Here is a 20,896-nt window from a genome sequence, read left to right on the forward strand (position 1 = left end):
CACAGTATGGGTCATTGAAAAGGATTTCCTCTTGTGAAAACTTAAAGAAAATTACCTTTCATTTTTCATTCCTTTACCTCAAATAATTGAATGGGTGGTATTTAAAACTCAATTTGAAAATTATCTATATTGTTAGCTCTTTCATTAATTTTTGTGTGTGATGTACATGTGTGTATACATGTGTATTCGTTCCTGTTTGTGTGTTCATGTGCGTGAGTGCAGCATGCATTTCTAGGGAAGTCTTTTGTCTTCACTCACTGGGGGAGCACTGGGGTTACAAATGCACTTCACTATACCCAGTTTTACACAGGCCAGTGAATCTGAAGTCAGGACCTCACAAATGCATAGCAAGCACTTTATCCCACTAAGTCCTCTTCCTAGCTATCTGATAATTCTTTTTAATATAACCGTATGATATAATCCATCTTTAGTGAATCCATCTTTCACAAAACAGGGTTAGGATCCCTGCCTACACATATATAAACATTCTAATTGTGCTTCATATTTACCCTGCTGGTCCTCAGTCAGTAAACATTGAAAGAGTGTCACAGGAAGTAATACAGCAATAACTAATGACAAAAGTATTCTTGAGGACCACTAAAAATAGGGACAGTCACACACATTGTAGAGTCCAACCCTACCTTTTAAGATACATAGGACAGTTAGATGTGGTGGCAGACACCTATAATCCTAGCACCATTTGTATTACTTATATCAAGAAAAGAAAGGCATAAAATTAGAACCATATTTCACCACCTCACTGCAGCCCCTGCACCCCTAGTATTGTAACATAAACACTCCAGGGATGTTCTTTATAAACTTGTAACATTTTTGAGAACAATACAGCTTGCAAGATTATCAACTGTCATTGTACTATATTAGCAGCATTCACACTTGGTGTTTATTAGATATGTAAAACATCTCTGAATGCTAGGTATTACCTCTGTCTTGTGGATAGAAAAACTGAGGTTCATTCTCTAAGCTATCTCACAGTAATAAGTACCAGCTGTAAGTCTCCTGTCTCCAGGGCCCATGTTCATCCTACCAGAACAAGAAGAATCATCTGGATTGTGAGCTGTCACTCTGCTCAATTCTGAATGAAAAAAGTTAGGCTCTGTTGTTTTTTCCCCTGTCACTGTTCAATCTCTAGCCATCCAATCTTATTCTCAAGAAACTTATCCACTGTATTCAACTAATGAGAGATTAGGACAAAGTTAGACTTTATTAATGAATAATTCTCAAACACTGAGTAAAGTCTGTGAGAAGGAAAGAAATGTCTTGTCATCATATTCTAAGATCAATGTGGCCAGTCTCCTGGGTCACCCGACTGCAGGCCGACCAAAAGGAAGATGAAATAGTAATAGTGTCATAAGCATTATGAAAGCTGCTCTTATGAAACTTGAAGGTAATAATTCTTCCCAAGGGAGACATGAACTTAATCTTTGTTCCACCCAGAAAATACTGAGCTCTGAGCAATGCAGAGTGCACAGCTGTGAAGTACGTATTGATGGCCTCCTAAGGTATTTCATGAAAAAAGGGAATTTTTTTTCTTCTGGCTGGTCTATATAGAGACAGTCAACACACATGACTTCTAATCTTTATTTCTCTTTTGGCTTAGAAGTTATCAAAGAAGTGACAGCAAAATGTGATCAGTAACACATTAGATAAGGACTGAGGGTTCCGTTCCTGCCTAATAGACAAGCCACACTTCCTCCCTCCCCCTCCTTCTCTCCCCTCCCCCATCTGCTGAAGCAGGCAGATCTTCCTGCTTGCAGCCTGACTCTCTTCCTTTTCCGTCTCTCAAAGAGGCAGCTTCTGCCTCTCCCCACTTCTCCCCTTCCCCCGTCTCTCTCTCTCTTACCCCCTTCTCTCTCCCCTTTTCTCTCCCCACCTCTCCTTCCCCTTCCCTTCCATAACCCACTTAATAAATATCCAACCTCACTCTGCATGGCATGCCTATCCATGTTTCTGTCTCTTGCCCACCACCTCATGTCTCCCTGCCTGGGACCAGTTGCCTTCAGAGACCTGCAGTATGGTCTCATGGCCAGTTGCCAGCTACAGACACTCAGGATCCTGCAGCATTTTTATTTAATCCATTTCACATACACCTTCAACTCTTCTCCCTCTCCTGGACTGTCATCTTGCTCCTGAAATGCTGTCTGGTCCTCACAACCACAACATTCAACGTGTATTCATGGCCCTCATTCTTCCTGACCCTTCAGGGGCACCTCAAAATTGAACCTGTTTTTCCTGTTTCCAAAATTTTCTCCTTATCATCATTCCCACCATTGCTGATTCTGTCCCCATTTCTTCCAGATAAACCAAAACTTCATCATTGTTGCTTTAATTTCTTATCAATTTTCCTTCTTTACAACACTGTCATTTTTGCCTTCGTCACTCACTTCTTTCCTAGACATTCTCAGGAAAAGGAACATCCTTCTCCGAATACAAGATAACAGACTGCGCTTGTTTCTTATCAGTTTCTTCTTCAGCATTCTTTACAGACCCTCCTTTATCTAACAGAGAAATTTTATTTTTTTTAATTCTAAGAATGAAGACTCTCTAAAACTATCCTAAATTATTAGCTTTGTAATTTTCCTTTCTTCCATTGCATTCCACATTTGTGAGACTTCAGCTTTCAAATGATTCTCTCATTCTCTCTCTCTGTATGAACTAGGCTAAGCTAGTCCATTCGCTTGTAATGTTTAACATCTCTATATACTAAAAGTCCGTTACTGGTTTTAAAATTTTGTAGAGATGCTATCTTTTCCTATATTCAATAAAATAAAATTTATTTCTTCTGTGAACTTCTCTGAGTTCAATATGCATGTCTTCTTTTGTAGTTACTATTATTTCACTATCTTTTATTGTAGTGATCTATAAATTTACTTTAATGTTCTTAGATTTTAAGTTCTTAAAAGATAGTCATGATGAAGATAACAACTATAATAATCTGTTATTACAAGTTCCTACTGCATTCCAGCATGGAACATTACTAACAGCATTTTACGACTGTCTCCCCCAGCCCCTTTTTGATACTATTAAGTGAAGAGCTCAAGTGCTCAAATACTTAAAGGAGAATCAGAGCCAAGAATTGGATTTAGGCATGTCTGATTTTAAAGGCCATATTTTTACTCACTAAGTAGTATTTCTCATCGTCTGCAGAACTGGCAGATAATCACTGAATAAAACATGTTCTTCTTGGGCTGGGGGGATGGCTCAATGAGTAAGGCACTTGCTGTGCAAATGTGAGAATATGAACTTAGCTCTGCACATCCATGTAAAGCCAAGTGTGGTAGCATACATTTGTAATTGTAGCACTCCTATATGAAGAATAGAGGAAAAGACAGCCTCTGTGTAAGCTTATAGGCCTACTAGCTTGGCTGGCATACACAGAAGCAAACAATAAAGAAATCAAAGTGGAAGGTATAGCCTGATACCTAAGATCATCCTCTCATCTCCATGAGTGTGCTCACACGCATGCACACACGTACATGTACACATGAAACACAGAAAGATTTGAAAAAGTTACCCTTAAGTCCTAACAGAATAGTTTACTTAGATCTCTAGCTTCTGAAACTGCTTGGGTAATAGTCTGTAAGAAGAAGCAGACAGCTTAGACTTCCACTCTTAAAGAATGAAAACATGGTGAAGCTTGTATACCTCATGATTAAACACAACATAAAATGCAAAGAAAAAGAAAGATCTAATTCACCTGGATTAAGTAAAAGAATAACTTTTGTCTCTTTTCATGGAACCATCAAGGCCAATGAGGCAATGAATCAAGGCCATCTAAAAGCCTTGCTTACATAATTTAAAACACACTTAGACAAAAGTCGCCAGTATTTCTAGTTTGTGAGGCTCTGACACCAGTGCTGTGAAAATATGGTAACTGTACCTTGTTGACAGAGTCAAAATCAATGTAAACTTGTGGTTCAGTTTTACATATAACTGGTAAAATTACATATGGAATGCACAGATATTGATGTGAAGAAAATGGTAGCTGTTGCTTTCTACATATAAGCAGCTAAGAACTGTAATCCTCTGAGAGCAATGCCATTATATAGTCCAAATCCCATCACAACAAATACCTTTACAACAGAGATGTCTGTATAACAAAAACCCTTTCAAGCTTTGGCTGACAGTCCACATATTTCAAGCAATATTGGATGTGAGACTTGGAGTTCACAGTAATGGGAATTGACCTGTATTTCCAAACGTAAGATCTGAATGATTTCATCTCTAACTCCTATCCCATGATACCATGAGTCTGAGTGATATACGACCTAAACCCATGAGTATAAAAGCACAAAGGCAGAAATGAAACCATCAGTGCTATTAAAGGGAGAATTCCTTCCTTCCACTTGGGGAACACTTATCCATGAAAATGAAGCCATGAAATGGAGCAGATGGTGCTGTTTTTGATCTCATCTCAAAAACTGAGAGACAAAACAGTGAAGTGTCTAAAGACTGATGAGTAGTGGTCAGATATATACTTCGAGGTGGGCTGTATTTCTAGCTGGGCTACATTTCTTCACTTTGGTGAGTCTCAGTATCCTCATCTGTAAACTGTAACTGATACTATATACCTTCAAGATTTTGGTAAAAGCTAAATGAAGACATATATAAATCTCTCACTAGAGGACCTGAAATACTGCATATACCCTCCAAAGTTCCCTTACTTGGATTCACTGCCTTTCTTTAAGAGCTTGGGCTTCCGTTAATTATTTTTATGAAATTACTTAGAAAACTAATAAACAGAGGTTAACAAAATATATAGTATGAACTTGATATGGACAAGATATTTCTCAAAGCAACATGTATAGAAAAGACAGAGTCATACACAGAATATATTTGACTGAGAAAAAAGGTTTTTGGGGCCAGTGTAAGGAACACACATTCAAAAGATATGGAATAATCAATCAGGTATTATAATACAATTGAGTTCTGATTATTTTGTCAGAGGCCATTTTGAAAAACACCAATAATCCAACTTCAGTGCTCTGTTTTCTCAGCAAAGGAAGAAATGGGCATGCTGGTACAGCTAAGTTTTCTCTGGGTACTACTTTAGGTGATGGGGCGGATTTTCACTTGAAAACGACTTAGCTGAGAATCATGCATATACTGTCTCTCCTAAGTAGGATACTATTAAATTATTAAAACTAATGTCTAGTTTCTTTGTGTGGAAAATATCTACATATTCACAAAGTTTTCTAATATAATCCTTATTTCTAAGGTTTTTATATCTTACTGATTTTAGATCTATCTGAGCTTCCACTTTTCTAATTATAGGCAATCAAATTTGTAGACAAAAAAGTCTATTCTCTTTAACAGATGTGGTGTTACATGGAATGTCTGAAAAAAACCTAGCTTATTAATAAAAATCTAAAGGCAAATATGTCAATCTTTATAAAGTGAGTATTGGCTATGGGCTTTTAAAGACCTTTTAAAAGCTCCCCAAAGCTCAACAAAGCTCAGCACTACAGAGAACAGGAGATGACCCAACACTTCACAGAATTACAGAATATTGGCCTTAAAATTTTCTTACTCCTTTATTTTCAAAAAGCTCAGAGATAAGCGTGAGGCAAGGTTCATGTGCTAACTAAAGAGCACACACTAGTCAGGCAATGAGCTCCCTCTTACAAGATGCACATAAAAATGAAACAGGCTAGAAAGAAATAGCAAAGCACAGAGGAAAAGGAAGTGTGATATCCAAAGAAGACAGAGAGGCCCTGAGAGGAGAGACTGAAAGAGAACAACATCACTAAAGAAGAAGATTAAAATCGAGACAGAAAACCAGCAGTAGCAGCACAGGAAGTATTTTAAATGTAGTCTACAGAGCTTATAACAGAGGACTCAAAAACACAAAGCATCAACCTAGTACAATTCTTGGCCTCTGTTTTAATGTAACTTCCACCCTATCACCATTATCTTAAAATGGAGGCAGTGATAAGTACCAGACTTTTTGGTTAATCTTACCTCTGATAAGGGTGTAAGCCTTAAGTATTTCTGAAGGTGTGTAAGAATCTCAGGCCCTTAGGACATTACCCTGGCTACAGCAGGCACAGTTCTCCTAATGATCACTACTGGCCCCGAGAAGAAATTCCATCCTCAAAGTGAACCCTTTCTTTATCCCACCAGTGGCATAACACTAACAGTTTGCAAGCCATTTCAACGTCTCCACAGGCCATGGAAAAGTGTGATTTATTTGTAATTCCACGAGTAATCATGGGAAGGTAACATAGACAGAGTTAGCCTGAAACACAAGGCTGAGAAACATTGTTCCTTACAGGGTCAGCAACCCTACCCAGAGGCCACACTGCTTAGAAAGTGACCTCATAGGAGCAGTCAGGGGACCATAAAAAGCTGGGCAGCATTCCTGCCCTCCTTGAGTCCCACCTGTCCCAGCAGGCGGGAGTTCTGGGAGGAGCCCTGAGGCACAGCCAGAACACCAGGGCTGCCAGCACCAGCTGCTCTCAGACTGCCTTCCTTTCCTCTGTTGCCGCCCTCTCCCCGGTGGAGGAAAGGCTCTGGGAGCTCTGGTCAGCCCAGGGATGCCCGCCCCAGGCACTAAGCCCACCCTGACACCTGAGTGACCCCTACCCCCTGTGCCACATGCATTCTGTACCTTTACTCTGGGGAGGGTTCTGACTCCGGTCCCGGAGGACGTTGATCTGGTAGACAGCTCCATAAGGCTCAAAAAGTTCTTTCAGCTCCTTTTCTGACCAGGATCTAGGGATCTGTCCGACAAACATCTTAATGGCATCTGGGTCTGGTTGGTCTGAATGATCCAAAGCTCCGTTCATCTTGTTGGCTGTGCCGTTACTGTCAAAAACGGAACCAGGAGCCAGAGTTAGGGCTTCAGGGTGAAGGACAGGAAGAAAAAAATAGTGGGGGTTGGGGTTGAGGAGGCGGAAAGAGGAAGAAGAGCACAGGGGAAAGTGCCTAATGACTCGTAGAAATTTGATGAACTAAAACAAAGCAGAGGCACCATTAGGTTGCTTCTCAGCAGCAGCGCGATGCTTTCACTGCATGCTGCTGCTGTTCAGCACTGACTCCCAAGCACAGGGCAGTGCCTGGCCGCCTGTCACCCAGGGCACAGACATCTCAGAATCCAGGTTTGGGAGGCAGCTGCAAGTTAAGTGCAGGTCTCAATTGGCAAGGCTGCCATCAGCACCTCACAAATCGGCAGCATTATCAGCTCTGCACTGGTTATCGCTGGGAAAGAAAGGCAGAGCTGGGTTGCTGCTGGATTTCTCACCCTCTCCCCCTTCCCCGCCCTTTTTCAGAGGTTTTGGAAGAGAGGAGAGAGGTGGTAATAATAAAGTCACATGGAAAGAAAATGAAACACTTGGCAGTCCATCAGATGACTAATGCAAGATGCTGGTGATGAATTTGCAGAGCGCGAGAGGCATCCATGTGTGCATCAAATTAGTACGTTGTTGCTGCTCAGAAAGGAAAGTGCTCCAGCTATGCAGCTCAGTGCAGCTGATTGGCTGCCTGCATTGGAGGAAAGGGCCAGAGCTTGGGGGGGGGATCCCTTTTAAAAAGCACATTGTTTATGGGACCCAGCACAAAGGGCTTAATTCAGAGAGGCAAAAGTGATCTCAGAATTACTTGCTTTGTGTTGGGAAAAAAAACACAGCACAGAAAGTTGAGTTCCCATTAAAGGACACTGAATATTTTAAATCTTTCACACTCCATAAATTGCTCTCTGTATATCTGACTTCCAGATGTTGCACTTAAGTTCTAAACAATCACACGTTTGGGAAAGAAAAAAAAAAGATCTGCCTTTTCTTCTCCTAGCTTCAGTAAATATTTGGGGTGGATACAAAGAATACTTCCCAGACCCACATTTGGGACAGAATACTTGTTTCAAACCTGATATGGTGAAGAAGTCATTCCTTTTTACCTTGGACAACCAACCTCTTTGAACTAGAATAATAAAGTAAACCAAACACCCTCTTCCTCATAATCCCCATCCAGCACACCATATATCCCAGCTCCTATCTTACGAAGACTACACACTTCTGAATGGCCCCATTTGTAGCAGAGCACTTTTGATCCAATTCCTCAGTCTGTGAAAATATAAAGCACCTGAACAAGTGCAAAGCCTGCTGGTGACCTACAGCCTTGTAGGTGAGCACTCCACTACATAAGGAGGTCAGAAAGGAGATGACACTAAACTATAAATGGCAGGTGTAGATTCACTGTAGCCTCAGAGAAATATCAAAAAAAGTACTAATATTAACAAGAATTTCTTATTTTGTTGCAAGAAACATACAAACAAAAAGAACACTGTAAAGCTGCTACAGGTCTAGGCTCACTAGACCCATTCTCTGAAAACAAACAAACAAAACCAGCATGCCTCTATGGAATGGGAACAATTGGGAGCAAAGGCAGGAGGATTGTGAATTTGAGGACAAATTAACATACACAGTGAAAAGTTTGACACACACACACACACACACACACACACACACACACCCCTAAAAGTCAAAGGCTTTTAGAATGGAGAAACTTCAATTTAGATTTAATCCAGAGAGGAAATAATGTCAGATACTCTTCACTAGATTTTGTTTGAATTTCTACTACCTCCACCTCCCTATTTTACCGCTTTGTTTTTTTATCTTTGAAGTAAACAATCAGAGTGTCTAACTTGAAGCATTTTCAGTGCATTCTCTAATCACTCTTATTGTTACAAATATGTTCTACTGAATAAAATATTGAGTACAAAATCTTTTTTCAACAACTCAGGTATAATGCAATGCTTGTCTCTATTAGAGCTAGAGTCTTTGTCGTGTTCTCATGCACCTCTACTTATTTCCCGTCACTGAAAATTCAATCAACAGTTTAACCTGTGGGGCTGTGATTGCACAGGGTGGAGGTGGCACAATTCTTTGCAGTATACAGTTTTATAGCACTTTGAAAGAGAGTGTGGCAAGACTCACTTTGGCACAGGAAGGACTTGTGGTTAGCGCTGTTGACAACCAGCTAGATGCAAAGAGGAAGGTATTGCCACAGGTCTAAGCTAACAGAAAGCAGAAGTTGGACTATGATTAATATAGTGCAAGAGTTAGGCCGCAGTAAACTTGTCTAATATCTAAACTTAGAGTTCTGGAGTAAGCACTTGTTAATGTTCATATATCAAATGAACATTACTTTTATGCTTTCCAAAATAACAGAAACTCCCTGAGTCAAAAAAAAAAAAAAAAAAAAAAAGAGGAAAGCTGTAGAGAAGGATGAAGGCTCTGCCTTTGGTTTTCATATAGCAGAAAGTGCTTATGTAGAATCTCTCCCAGTCAGCTATTCTTCCTAGACACCTAGAGACCTCCTATCATTCAAAGGGCATGCAGAACAGTGGCAAAATGTGTGGCCTTTGTATCCTGAGATCATCACTTTCTAACCGTGTTATTTTGAGCTTAATTCTTCATCTATAAAGTGGCAAGAAGAGATTCTGCCCCATTGAGTCACATGACTCAGAATAAGTATTCTATAAATGTCTATTCTCACTGTGTGCATCTTCTTTTCATAATTGGAATGAACTGCCACTATAAATCTATTTTCCAATTAAAACTTCTTTTTGTATAAATCCAAACACTATATCCTTAGTGATAATAGCATCTTACATATACCAATACTTATGTACACTAATACTATGTGTGTACTTTATATTTTTTGTTTATTAGTTTGGGGTTGTTTGTTTTGCAGACAGAGTCTCACTATGTAGACATGCCTGGTGGTCTGAACTGGCTATATAGAATAGCCTGGCCTTGAACTCAGAGATCTACTTGCCTCTGCCTAGAAAGAGCTGGGATTACATGGGTGAAACACTACATCTGGCAGTTTTACATTTTTAATCCTCAAGATAGTCCTCTGAGAAACTAGTGTTTTTCAAATGCCAACATCTGAGAAATAAGTTCTGTTCCTAAGGTTACCAGATTATAAACTACAGTTATAATTCAAATATATGCCTCCTGGGCTCCAAAGTACAAAGTATGTTTAATCCACCATGTGGCCAAATATTCTGTACAGTCTGGCTTGAGTGGAGTGCATACAGCTTCTAACAAATCAAGGGGAAGACAAATTCCAGAGCACGGCCTACTGGGTCTCCAGAGTCACACTCCCAAATAAAAAAGAGCAGTGCTGGAAAAAATCTACACACTTGGTTCTTCTATCTGGAAAATATGCTGCAAGGCACCTAAATTATGAACCTTTAAGTCTGCTTTGAACGCCATGTCTTTTCAGTCATCACATAAGATCTCCGTCTGTCCAGATCCCTGCATCTCTGTTCCCACAGAGTCACTCTGATGAGTAGCTGTCACCCACCCTTATTTACACCCTTTCTTGTCTGCCATTTTGCAAACGACTGTTTGTATCCACTGTGAAATGTACAACAATTCTGCCTGTAAGGAAATTCAGTCATATCTAGTATAAATTAAAACCACTACCACGAATTCCCAATCAAAATTTTTATTTGTGATAGATGTTCATATCACAGTGACTCTCCTATTATTACTACATCTTGATGTATCTAACAATTTTGTTAATTTTAACACACCTAAACTTTTCCTTTGGATTCTGAATCTTTTGTCTTGGCTGAAGTTCATTTCTCTTGGCAATATGGTGACTTCTGTTCTCATAGGTTTGTAGGTATAGATACTTCTCAGTAAGCCAAAGATTATGTGCTAATTATGTTTTAAGTTAAGCTTTTGGGGATTCCCTGACAGAGGTCATAGACAGGCATGGTATTCTTCATAGAGAATTATAGCTACCCATAACCCAATCTCAGCAAAACCATCTACTAAAATCTTTGTCAAAAAAAGAATTTGCTGAACTTAGAAAATTAGGATTAACTTCATTTTCCTCACTCCCCACCTTCCTTGTAACCCAGTGTAATGCCTTTTTTTTTTTTTTAGTGCAAAAATTTAGATTCAAATCCAATTAATATTTACAGAGGGCCTACCCTCTGCCAGAAACCTTTGCCAAGTATTTGACACACAACATCACAATAGCTTCAGTTGGAACCATCTTCATTTTATAGATGAAGCAAATGAGAGCCACGGGGTTAATGTGCCTTTTCCAATGTAACACCATAAGGAATCATGACTATAAAATATGGATGTGGTAGGACCTAAAAGGCAATTGTCTGTCTTTCCTTCCTGTTCCATGAGAACTAGACTTCTTTGGAGAAACCCCGAGGTAGTGTTTCACATGGACTCTGTGAACTCTTGCAGATCCTGGACACAGACAGATACATCTGTGGGCACTTTGCCTAAAAACTTCAGCAAGATCCTGAATACCAATTCTTCTTTTGCCCTTGGCAAAGAATCTACTCTAAGACTCCTCTAGGACAGGTGCCAAAGGGAATGGGACCACAGGTGGGAGAGCACAGAGCCAGGGGACATTGTTGGTAGGAGTCTTAGAGCCAAGATGAAAACCCAGTGATACTGGGAGGCTGGTGAGAATGCTTACATTGTGCTTTTAGCGCTGTGCTGACCTACTTACCTACTCTATTTTCTAGTAAGAAGAAATCAGATCAACAGAGAATATTCAAAACTGTCCGGAGTTCCTCTGAGAAAGCAGAATATCATTAAAAATAAGTGGCTTAATGCATTATTATTAACTTCAGGAAGATGTTTTATAAGAAAGACCTAGAAAATTTCAAGCTTCCTTTTCAAGACTAAAAAAAACACAAGAGAAACAGATTTTTGATTTTGTTACTTGTTCCTGGATAGTCTTCTGTGTTTAACTCCCTTTATCTATATAAAAGGAGTAACAGACTTTCAAAATGGCTGTGATGAATTCCAATAAAGACCCATACTAACTAATGTACTAAACCAAAAATACTATGGAAAATGATACTGCTTCTCATACTTTTGACGAAAGATAGCTGATCTTACTGGTGTTTTAAATCATATTATTCTTAACATTTTTGTTTGTTCTTTACCCGTGTTTATTTATTGGGATAATCAACATAAGTTCTATTCAAGTGTATGTTGATGGAAGGGATCCCTACGTGTATACTTGATCATGCTCGGCACTAGCTGCATAACCGCGTCCTGAACTGTGGCTAATATAACTACATAAATGAATTTTTATTAATTTTATTTAAATAGCTCTAGAAATAAATATACTACCCTCTCTCCTTTAAAAACCCTGATTAGAGTTGAGATTCACCTAAATATATTATTCTAAGGGAGCTGCTTTGAAAACTCTATTAATTCTGAGTTGCATAACTCTACGCAGATAACGGGCCAAAGGGGCTGGTCTTGGCTCAGCATCAATTTTACTGTGTGCCCTCTTCTCTTACCCAATCCCCTTATAAACAAAAGAGAATAAATAGCTTCTTTTATTTGGTTATAATTTCTCTAACAGGCTATAAGAAATATTAAGTTCCTATAAATAGTTGTGTTAATGTTTTTTTTTTTTTTTTAAATATTCTACCTTCAGTGTATTTGGGTATGGTTTGGATACAGAGAATGACTACAGAAAAGATAATTTAGAAAATATAACCAGTGGTCTAAAACTCTGGTATGATGCCCTTTCTTTGTTTAATCCCCCAAACTCATAGGCAACTACACATAAGTCAGAGAGTTGACAAGGTGTCATGGACACTGTGGGGGGAAACTCAGGTTCAGATGGAACTAACCGTGAGTACCCTGCTGCTAAGGGTGCTGTCGAAGAGGCATCCCTCTCAGTATGTGCCAGCATTCTTCATAACAAAATGAGCTGCAATCCATCATTCAGTGAACTGACAAAACCACTTTCTTAATAGGTTTAGGAATCATTTTTAACACTTCACTGGACTTAAGTGATAGCACACAAAAAAGTAGGCTCTTTGGATGTCACAGAAAACTATCCAAGATTGAGCTGAATAAGTCAAAAAAAAATAAGGACTGGCAATAGGTCTGATGCTTCAGGCAGGCCTCAGGATGAGCTAACACTCGTCTGCACTGTCCATCTTGTATTGGTCATTTAATAAGAGGATTCTCTTCTCCACAGATTAGCAGGATGGCAACCAGGCGACAGACAGAGCCACTGTATGGTTGCCTGTAGTCACAACTTATCCAACTTCCTAAAGTTCAACTGTCACTACCAACATTACATTTTTTTCGATTTTAAAAAAGAAAAGAATCAGAAGAATTTCAACTTCAAGCTCTGGAAACTGCAACTCCTCTTAAAATATTCCTTTAAATGTCTGACATGACAGAAGCCTCCTGGCATCTTTGCTGGCTGCCTTTCAACAAGGTGCAGTTGGATACTGTTAGGCTGCCTGGCTGTGTACTAATTGTAGTAAGGTTGTGGGTAGTTGAATACTTTTAATAAACTTAAAACTCTCTTGATATCAACTGTATCATCAATAAGATATAATGATAATGATACCATGTATGGAAGATACTGTTATTGTTTATCATGTGTAACAGACCTTTTGAATTACAGCCATACAAATTATAAAATAAGGCCCAAGATCTTTGGGATCTAGGAACAGCTGTGCATCAGCTCAAAAAACTTCATGGAAGATTAACTGGAGTAAATATCCCCAAAATATCTGAAACAGGTGAAGCCCTTCTCCAATGCTCAGATTTTAAGTAAATTAGCTTGTGCTATTCTGAAGAAAACATTCAAAGTTACTCTTGTACACATACATGCTATACATGTGTGTAAAAGCTTTGACAAAAAATGAGGGGAAAAGAAATGTTCTAAGAGTGTACAGGACATCAGCTTATTTAACCAGCAACTTGGAAACAACACATTTGTGATGGATGTTTTACTAAATTACTAGAGTTAATACTGGAATATATTTGGTCAGAGATCTGAAAGCTATACATCTGTTATTAGGATAACAAGTAACTATTACTCATAGGGAACTCTTTCTCTTTAGAAAGGTCACAAACGCCAGCATCTGAACCAAGTGAAAAGGAAACCTGATTACCTTATCTCAGTTTGACTACTAGTAAGGAGAAAGCTGGAAAACCCCACAAAGAAGTAAATTTAGAGGCATTAGGAAAGTACATGATGGCTGAACACACAATAACCCTTGCCAGGAAAGAGGCAAAGCACTGACTATAGACCACCCTCACTGAAAAACTCATTTCCTGCTGAGATTTGTCAGAAATAGTTTAGTGGGCTTTAGGGCTTGGGCAGAAGGCATTCTCACTAGAGGATAGAGGGGTTTCCGATGAATGTTTAGAAATCTCAACAGGGAAACAATCATCCCAAACAAGATTTTCAGAGGCTCTCACCTTTTGGAACTGCACATAGACTCATGCTGACACACCCTCTCCTGGGTGGCCAAGGTTACTACCACAGCTTCCACTTCCCAGTCTTTCCAGTCTGCTTTACTTGCCCATACCTGACTGCTGAATGTTACTGTCTGCTGTAGGCAAGTAATCAAAAATGGCTCTTTAGGATGTTTGAGAGGAGATTGTTTAGCTATTGATGAACTGAAAATTAGATCATTACAAAAAGAAGACAAATACATAAAATCAACATGGGCTTACATTTCCCAAAATGACCACTGATATTTTTTTTATTTTACTCCCACTATTTATAATCTAGTATCAAGTAACAAAAATAAGAAATGCCCCAAAGAGGGGCAAATAATATAGACAATGTTAGACCCTAAATTAACCTGTACCAAATGCCCCACCTACCCAAAGACCAGGTACCTTCCTGGAATGCTGGGAGTTGTAGTTCTTAGAAAATAACAAAGTTTTATGTTCGGAAATTATAGTTACCTATGGGTTTATAAGCCCCACAACAAGTGCTTGGGGCCACTCACTTGGAAAGTTTTCTGGTTAAGTTCCATTGTGGTAAGTATTTAACATTTTTTTAATTTTAAATTTTTTATTCATTTTACATACCAACCAGAGTAACCCCTCCCTCACCTCCTCCTGCCCCTTCCCCCATCCACTCCTTACCCTCTCTGATATGGATTCCTGGAAATTACTTGCTTTAATTTGGTCAAAATAGTGGGACTGATTTTTCTGGCGAACTTCACAATTAACAACCCAATACCGATTTCCTGTAGACTAAGTTTTTGTGGGTATTACTCTCAGGGAAAACGATTCCTGCTTTATCCACTAGTACAAACAGTGGCTGGATTTATTCATGTATGAAACAGCAGCCAAGGAAGATTCATATCTACTACCTCCACTCACTCATACATGCTGGTTGTCCAAGTCTTAATTCTTTAGGGAGAATTCAAACACTCTAGATTTATCACCACACAGAGTCCTTTTAATTTCTTCCCATTTTTTTTCATTTCTATAATTCATGTGCATAAATGTGTATGTGTGTGCATACATATATGATTTGAGTTGGTGTGTGCACATGTATGATACATGAATGGAAGAGGTCTATGCTTGATGTCTTTCTCACTTTCTACCTTACTTTAACATTTAAAAAATTATATTTATAGTGTGTGCAAAGTATAGGTATATTTGTGTTGGTACAGATGTGTCACAGTATGTGTGGGGATCAGAAGATGACCAAAAAAGTCCATTTTTTTTCTTCCACCATGTATGACCTAGAGATCAAATTCACCAGACTTCTCAACAAATATAGTTACATAATGAGCCATTCAACTTGCTTCCCACTTTATTTTCTCACACAGAGTCTCCCACTGAATCTGGAGCTCACTGAACCAGCTAGTCTAGCTGGTGAAAGAGCTCCATGGATATGACTGTTTCTTCCTCCCTGGAGCCAGTATCACAAATACATGCTGTTGTATCTGTGAGTTTTGGTTGTGTGATTTGTGTGTGTGTGTGTGTGTTGGCACTGGGGATCTAAAGTAATGCCCTCATATTTGCTTGGCAAACACTTTACCAACTTAACCAACGCCTTAGCTGCTTTCCATTCTTATAATTATTGAGGGCTTTGTCTATGACAGATACATGCTAAGTATGAAGGAGGTATCTGAAAAATATATAATTTATGTTATTAATGACCAGTGACACATATAAGAATCAAGATGTAAAGGGATACAACATTAATGGAACACAATATACGGAATGGTCCTTTAGTAAGGCAGTAACAAATGACTAATATAGCCAAGGTTAATGTTTAAGTAAATGAAAGCCAAAGGATGGCAAACTCTTGGTATTTCATTTCGTTAACCACGTGACCTAAATGAATGGCAGTGGGGACAAAGAAGGGTGAAGAAAGAGGTAAAGGAACTCTGACATAAGCGATGAGACTTTAGGAAAAGCAGCCCCAGAAGCACTTCCTCCTAAGTATGCATGCGAGACCCCAGGCTTGTGGGCTACTAGGAGAGAAGCCTGGCAGAGATCCCTGGCTGGGATGGTCGTCAACTGTGCTACTGGCCTTGTACAGGGTCATAAGCCAGTCCCTCAACCAACACCTGTGGTGTATATTCTGGGAGTCCTATGAATCAAAATCTTTCCTCTCTCTCCTCTTACTGCTACACTCTGCCAAGTCCTGGATAGAAAGTCTGTATTTGCAAACATTTCTTTTACAATGTCATTATGAAAATGGTCTGATCATGACTATCTAACTTCAATCTGAACAAATATTCTAGCACAACCTTAAATTCTGTGCATCTAAAAATAACCTTTTCTTTGTGTGTTTTGCCTCCTATAAGGTAAGGTGTGTGGGATGGGGTGGGATGAGGCATATTCACGTTTGAGGGTGGGTGAATGGAAGGGTGCATACATCTGTGTGCATGCAGAGGCCAGAGGATGTAAGTTGGGGGTGTGTCCTGTTCTATTGCTCTCTGCTCTCTTCCTTATTTCCTTAAGGCAGGGTCTTTCATTAAACTTAGAGGTAGGCTGTTACTCAGCAAGTCCCAGTGGTTCTCCTGTCTCTATCTGGAACAGGATTAAGGCTACAGATGCTCATAGCCGCACCCAGATTTTAATGTGGGCACTTGAGATCCAAGTTCAGGTCATAAATATATAGCAAGTACTCTTACTCACTGAGCCCTGTCCCTAGCACCTCCAGTGAAGTTTTATGCTCAACTTCTCTAGTATTTTAATGGCTTTATTTAATGGTGTTCCTGGAACACCCAATAATCCCGAGAAAACAGTATTTCCTATTCAACAGGTAGTCAGACTGAGTGCCTGCTTGTAGATGGTGACTGCATTTTTGTTTCCCAGCCACCCAGACCCGAATAATCACATAGAAACTATATTAATTACAACATTGTTTGACCAATGGCTTAAGCATATTTCTAACTAGCTCTTATATCTTAAATTAACCTATTTCTATTCATTTGTATTGCCATGAGGCTATGGCTTACTGGTAATGTTCTGGTAGTTTTCTTTTTCAGTGACTACATGGCATCTCCTTGACTCTGCCTACTCTCTCTCTCTCTCTCTCTCTCTCTCTCTCTCTCTCTCTCTCTCTCTCTCTCTCTGTGTGTGTGTGTGTGTGTGTGTGTGTGTGTGTATGTGTGTGTGTTCTGATTTCCTGCCTGGCTTTACTCTGATAAGCTTCTAGTTGAAACAGCTTTATTCATCAATCAATAAAAGCAACACATATACAGAAGAACATCCTATATCACTTGTTCTTGCTCTGACTTCCCCCCTTCTGTGACCACTGAGCCTACAGAAACAATTAATTAAACCCCTACATGGATACAGTGTGAAACTGTGAAATTCTTAATGACAGGGATGTCTTACTCAATTATAAAATTAATAAATATTTATGTAGCGACTCTCACAATTAGGACACTGTTCAAGGAATTGAGGACAAATCAATAAGAAAAACCAAAACAATATACTCTTACAGAGATTATATCCTAGTGGATAAAAATAAACAAAAGCAAAATTTAGAAGTATCATTTCAGAAGGGAAAGTAAGTTGAGGAGAAAAAGCATTGAGTATAGTTTTGCAAATGAATAAGGTAGTCAGGGAAGGCCTCGTCTAGATTTCTTATGTTGTCCCTGTCTCTTTTCAATGAATATTTTTTGAATGAAGAGATCTAACAGGGCAAGAAGTCTGAAAGGTTGTAAACATTAAATCTCATATGATTTGTACCATGATAAAAATCATGCTATCCCATGTCGTATTGTTCTGCCAAATCTTAAGAGCCAATGTGCTAATTCAAATGAGCTTTTGTAGCATACCCAGTTTTCTCTCAAGGCCTGCTGAGTTTACTGTCATGTATGCTCCATGTCCTAACCCTGGCTATCATCTTGTCTTTGTACCATAGACAAATTACTCAGTGGTCTTTCCCACTCTGCACTACAGGACTAGGAGTTTGCTGAAGTTTGTTATAACCTGGCAGTCAGACTTTACCAACCTTTCTGTTAAACAGTGATTACCCATCCATTCATTATTCATTATGTATCACAGCAAAATTCATGTTCAAGTTGGTCTCTCTTCAGCCTGCATTTGGCCTATCTTTCTTAGTCATTTATGACCATACATGATGTGCTATCCAATACAAATAAAATGCAATTGCAGCTGAAAAAAGCAGCTAGTAATATGTAAGTTTATTATTTCTTTTACATTTGGATTTGGTAGATTTTCATGCAATAAAACCATTTATGAAAAGGAAAATCCAAATGACAATTTACTTCGCTAATTTAAATCCCTAAATTGAATTATGAGATGAAATCAATACTAAATAGAACAGACTGATTTAGAAATTTGTAACCCTTCTTTCCAAAAAGAAATTACTCCCCCCAACATTTTTTTTTCGAGACAGGGTCTCTTTGTGTTGTCCTGGCGGTCCTAAACTCACTTTGTAGTCAGACCGGCCTCGAACTCAGAGATCCACTTGCCTCTGCTTCTTGAATGCTCAGATTAAAGGCATGTGACACTACTACCCAGCAAGAAATTACCTTTAATATCTTAAATCCCCAGGAAAAATGCCAAAATGTCTTAAATCAGAAATAGACTTTGGCATTTAATTACTTATTCTTAAAAAATGGAGTTAACCTCCTAAACAAACAGAATTAAAATAAGACTATGCATTAAATTGTAACGATTCTTATACTAAGAAGCTGAATTATATGAAAATTCACCATAGATAAATTTTGAGACATTTCTTCATTTTTGACACTACATTTAGCACAATGAATACAGATGATCATACAGCTTATATATGTCTTATATATCTATCTTTCCTAAACACACCCAGATAGATGGAGTCTTTCAGAATAAATTAATTTTAAATCAATTCATTATGGACCTACTCTCCTTCTAGACTCTGCTTTGAGGCAGCAACCAAATCAATGTTAAGTCATGAACTTAAGAGAGTTCAGGTTCCTCAACATTAAGGGAAAAATTAGTATAACTATGGTTGTTACCTTCACGCTAAATAATTCATACATCAGCATAAGCTGGCAGTTCAGGACTGATCAACATTGAATAGAGGCACAATGATATATGAATATTTTTGGATTGAAGTAAGATCATGGTGAATTTTATATTCAATATTCATAATGATGAGATGATTCCAGCAAAAATCAGTATCATTATTACTAACATCATAGCTGAAGTTGCTGTAATAAACTTGCCTTACAGGCTGAGTTAGGTACCACTGTGACAGGAGAGAGTTAATTCCAAGTACCCAAAGTGCACACTCTGTCTCTAGCTGTAGCTACTGAAGGAACTATAAACAAATGTAACTAGGCTTCGCTTGCTGTCAATCTTGGTGGATGCCTTTATTATCATACTTGTTTCAATTGCAATTTAGGTTTCCATGGAGACACAACAGTCAGCTCCAGAAAATTATAAGATAAATGTCAGGCAGCGATAACAGTGTTAATGAAGCTTCAGTGACAAGCAGCTCTGTGCTTCAAATAATAAGCCTATTTTCTATTAGCATATGTGGAACCTGTCAAAAACCTGAAAAGTATTAAAAATTAAATATCTATCTATATTTAAAAGAGGGGAGAGATCACTCTAGAAATAGCTTACATCTCTATGGTTTGTAAATTAGACATTCGTCTTGGCTCTTAGGGTTGCTTCAACTGGCATCCAGAAATGCAAAAATGCCTTTTTTATCAACCAATTGTGGCATAATTTTTCAAATACATGGTTAGGGAGTAATTTCTTATTTTAGGAGCTGAGACCTTTACTAATTCTGGTCATGAAATGTGGAGAGCTTTAAAGAAATCACCACCACAACTCACGGTACCTGAACTAATTTAACCTACCTATTTTTCTCTGTTCTGTGATACTAGATAGATAACCAATTGGATCACCAGTATTCAGATTGTCCTTGAATATTCTACAGCCAAACATGGGCCACTGAAATTTTAGTGGGTCAGAAATAACAACTGTAGCTCTTTAGAAATTTGATGCATTCTGAAGATGTAGTCTGAAATGGAGGTTAAAACTACACCACCAAACAAGGGAAGATTCTATTAATAAAACTGAAGGGAAAAGAAATTTCATTTTGGGGGAACAGATATAAATATTACTTAGGGATGAAGCACATTTTTATCTTATGTTCAAACATGTCCTTTCAGTATCATTAGTTAGAAACAATCATCAAGTTAAAGTGGTTAAGTTATAGGTGATATTTCTGCAAACCCAGAAGACAGACGTAAGATAGATGGATCTGTTCATCTGAGTTTCTTGCACAGTTAATGCTATCTTTGCCAACTCCTACACTATTATTTAACTGAATTATTATTACTATAAAAAGAAAAATTTTCCCCCTTACTTATGTAACAAGTGTAATGTATGTTAGTCACTGGGTTTGGATCACAGTGAAAACACACTATCTGCAAATGTCTCATTGTTTAGTAGCGTATACAATCTAACACCCAGTGCTCTAAATACGATGTTTTTTCTTTCCATTCAAAGTTTGGTTTATTTTGAAATTACTATATGAGTGAGTATTTCTGGGGCAAGCCTACAATTCTACTTTAGGAGCAGCAGGCTGTGTAAAAACACTTCCATGACTCACTATCACT

General features: G+C 38.5%; 1 protein-coding gene across 21 annotated transcripts in view; it reads right to left on the minus strand.

The window, feature by feature from the left end:
* The window catches only part of Celf2 (CUGBP Elav-like family member 2), an 826,738-nt gene that overhangs the window by 159,255 nt on the left and 646,587 nt on the right, over window positions 1-20,896 (minus strand). For all 21 annotated transcript variants that reach the window (XM_057788195.1, XM_057788197.1, XM_057788190.1 and 18 more), the window contains one exon: window positions 6,629-6,825. In XM_057788195.1, coding sequence (XP_057644178.1) covers window positions 6,629-6,806 — 178 coding nt within the window. In that variant the 5' untranslated portion in view covers window positions 6,807-6,825. The remainder of the gene's footprint in view (window positions 1-6,628; window positions 6,826-20,896) is intronic.

The sequence above is a fragment of the Chionomys nivalis genome, chromosome 13, assembly GCF_950005125.1.
Source record: "Chionomys nivalis chromosome 13, mChiNiv1.1, whole genome shotgun sequence".
Classification (NCBI taxonomy): Eukaryota; Metazoa; Chordata; class Mammalia; order Rodentia; family Cricetidae; genus Chionomys; species Chionomys nivalis.